The sequence below is a fragment of the Galendromus occidentalis genome, unplaced genomic scaffold (genome assembly GCF_000255335.2).
Source record: "Galendromus occidentalis unplaced genomic scaffold, Mocc_1.1 scf7180000075989, whole genome shotgun sequence".
Taxonomy (NCBI): Eukaryota; Metazoa; Arthropoda; class Arachnida; order Mesostigmata; family Phytoseiidae; genus Galendromus; species Galendromus occidentalis.
In genome coordinates this window covers 1-3,174 of record NW_003803979.1, presented here as the reverse complement: position 1 = coordinate 3,174, position 3,174 = coordinate 1, and the positions used below count along the sequence as shown (strand labels likewise).

The following is a 3,174-nucleotide window of genomic DNA, read 5'->3' as shown; positions in this document are numbered from 1 at the left end:
CGAATATATACAAACTCAGAAGCAATTGGCAGACCTTCTGACGAAGGCACCAGCCCAACCGATATTTGAGAATCTTCGAAATCTGATTGGTCTAAGAAAATGGTCCCCAAAATAATAATGATCGTGATGCTCTTGACATCACTCTCGTTTGCGACCCCGAACATTTCACTTACGACGACTGTCCAACCGAATGTACAACGAAAAACATCAGCTGAATCATTGACGAAAATCCAATCAATTTCCTGAGACGATGCACACCTTCCGACTCATCTTGCACGGAAGAAGCCAATGACAGCACAGCCTGTCTCACAATCAGACCGAATCTACCGCTCATTGGAGGCGAATCGATCTGGCTAGCATTCAAGAAGAAATTTCATCCTGGAAAGAAGCCAAACAACAGCAACCCTGATCAATCGTTGCACATGGCCCTCGCCATCGGCAGTGCGATACTCGCACTTGCGCTGGTCATTGCGATCACAACTCTGTGCATGCTGTTCAATTCCCGAACCAATTATGAGTTCATACCAACGATCCCCAGCGATAGCATGGAAAATGTCGTTGACTTCCCATACCAATCAACTACAATCCCAGCTCAATTAAGATCATAATCGCTTTATTACAGACCCCGGCTTCAAACCTTCCTCGACTTAAACCACCACCCGCTGAAATCTCTAATTCGAACGTTTTTTCTCTTGCTGTGCCTAATAACAAAACCCAGATGTGAACCAAGAATCAGTGAAACCCAAGAAGAAATGTAAACCCCAGCCATACTGGATTTTCGCACTAGAATATCAGAAAAAACACAATATACCCGATATAGAAACCCTCAAAATTGTAACTGACGAACCATGGCGAAAGATGACCGAAGAGGAAAGAAGGCCATACAGAGGGAAAGCCCGACAACAACGCGGCCGAATCGAACCCCAGCCATGTCCTAGGAAGGACTGTCAGCACAACGTGGAAGCACTGAAAATACTCAAAAAGGCTAACGAATCATTACGACAGCAATGCTGGCGATACAAGGAGATAGCAGAAAGAGAAATCCAAATGCTCAAAAGCAAAATACTCGCTCCCGAACAAACCGATGAAGAATTACGGAGACAGCGCTCGGAGGACCTCGTACGTCGACAGGTCCATCGTGAGTTCCAGGTGGATCGCTCGCGACACTGCACATGTGAACAGAAGGATGTATGACTTAGCTTTCCTTCCATTCTCTTTCTTGTAGTAGATGGGTCCGGCGAAATCCACCCCTGTGAAGAGGAACGGTGGAGTGATCTCGACCCGGAACGTCGGTAACGCCGGAGTCGGTTCTGTTGCTGGATTCGCATTGAAGCGTTTGCAGCCTGGGCAATGTCTCAAAGCATCGTAGGCGACCTTCCTTGCTTTCAGGATGAAGAATCGCTCTCGGAGCTTCTGGAGCGTAGCTGCGACTCCCCCCCAATCGCCAGCACTCTCTGCCGTGAACAGAGAGCACTATTAGTTTCGCCCACCCGTCGTTGTTCGGGATTATGATGGGGAACTTTTCGTCGTATGAGTGTGTGTTTGATCTTTCCAAACGTGATCTGCACCTCATCAATCCGTCCGAATCAATGAACGGGTGGAATTGTGCGAGCCCGCTGGATTTCGGGAGATCTTCGCACCTTTGTGAGATTTCCTCTCGGAAGTATCTTTTCTGGATCCGTCTTACGAGGTCTTTCTCGGCTTGAGTGCATTCCGCTGTGTCGAGCTGGAGCGATCGTGTTTCGCTGCTCGAGTGGGAGCGACGTTGTCTCGATTTGATCGACTGAGCGAATGCTTTGAGCCGGTTGCAGAAAGCCTGTGCTCTGATCAGCTTGAACCAAGAAGAAAAGCGGGCTGGATTGAGAAGATCGTCGATAACGTCATTCTCGTCGTAGCGAACTGTGTGTAAACACTGAGAGGGTGTCGCTTTCCGTTCTTCCGCTGTCTCTTCTATGTCGATTTGATTTGGTGGTGGCTTCCAGGTAGGATCGCTGAGCCACATCGGTCCGGAGAGCCATCGGTAACGGCTCTGTGGATTCGCGATGTCTGTGCCCCTCGACAAAATATCCGCTGGATTCTCTTCCGACCTGATGTACCGCCATGCGCTCGGATCCGTCAGTTTCGTGATCTCGCGAACTCTGTTCGCCACGAATGGTCGCCACTTCTCCGGAGGACTGTGGATCCAGGAGACGCATGCCATGTTATCGATCCAGAAGTATTCCTTGGCCACCTTGAGCTTCAAGTATTCTCGGATGTTCGACGTAATTCGAGCTGCCATGAGAGCTCCCATCAGCTCGTAACGATGGATCGACCACTTCTGTTTCGTTGGTGCTACTCGGGCCTTCGCGACAACTAGCCTGGCTTGGGCGAAACCCTTATCGACAGTTCTAAGGTATATTGCCGCGCCGTAGGCTTCGAGCGACGCGTCACAGAATGAATGTAGTTCGAACCTCGCGGTAGAGAAACGTGCGCTGAGCGCTCGCTCGATTCTTATGTCGGTGCTCTGCCGGAGCATGGTGACGAAGTTTCGATACGATTCGATGATTTCCGTCGGTAACGGATCGTCCCAATCGATTTTGAGCTTCCAGAGTGACTGGAAGAGCGTTTTCGCCCTGACGGTGACCGGGGTCAGAATACCCAGCGGGTCGTAGATCTGAGCGAGTCCCTTGAGGAGCTTTCTTTTCGAAGGAGTTCCGCTTGAAAGCTCCGATACGGCCTTCCGCGTGAAGACTCCGAGGCTGTCCGTTGGTTGATGCCACTGGACTCCAAGGAACTTCGCCTCTTCGTCTCCGACTGTGACAGATGTTTTGTCCAGTGGGGATAGCCGGAGGATGCTGTGAGCCACCTCTTCATTCGCCGTGCCCCATTTGCGGAGCGGGAAGTGGGCTTGCTGGAATATTTCGAATAAGAGATTAATTTTGTGCTCCGCGTCGGCTACCGAGTCTGCTTGTATACAGACGTCGTCCATGTACAGGTTTGTCGATATCTCCTCGATGAATTCGGCTTCGGCTGGGAACTGACTCTTGCAGCTTTCGAGGTGGTATCGGACACCTTTGATGTGGAGCCAAGGTGAGCATATCAGGCCAAAATCGAGAACTTTGGCCTGGAACTCCCTGATCGGTGCATTGGAATCTTTGCTGATGCCCAGCGGCCACTTGAATCTCAGAAATGTTC

The 3,174-nt window shown here is 50.4% G+C and overlaps 1 protein-coding gene across 1 annotated transcript; it reads right to left on the bottom strand.

Moving 5' to 3' along the window:
* Nucleotides 1-1,092: 1,092 nt before the first annotated feature.
* LOC100898875 (uncharacterized) lies at nucleotides 1,093-3,113 on the bottom strand (the record flags this gene model as incomplete). The annotated part of the gene is made up of 2 exons (XM_003738464.1): nucleotides 1,093-1,454; nucleotides 1,558-3,113. Coding segments are annotated over 2 exons (1,918 nt in total), but the record flags the coding sequence as incomplete, so codon positions are not given.
* Nucleotides 3,114-3,174: the final 61 nt, after the last annotated feature.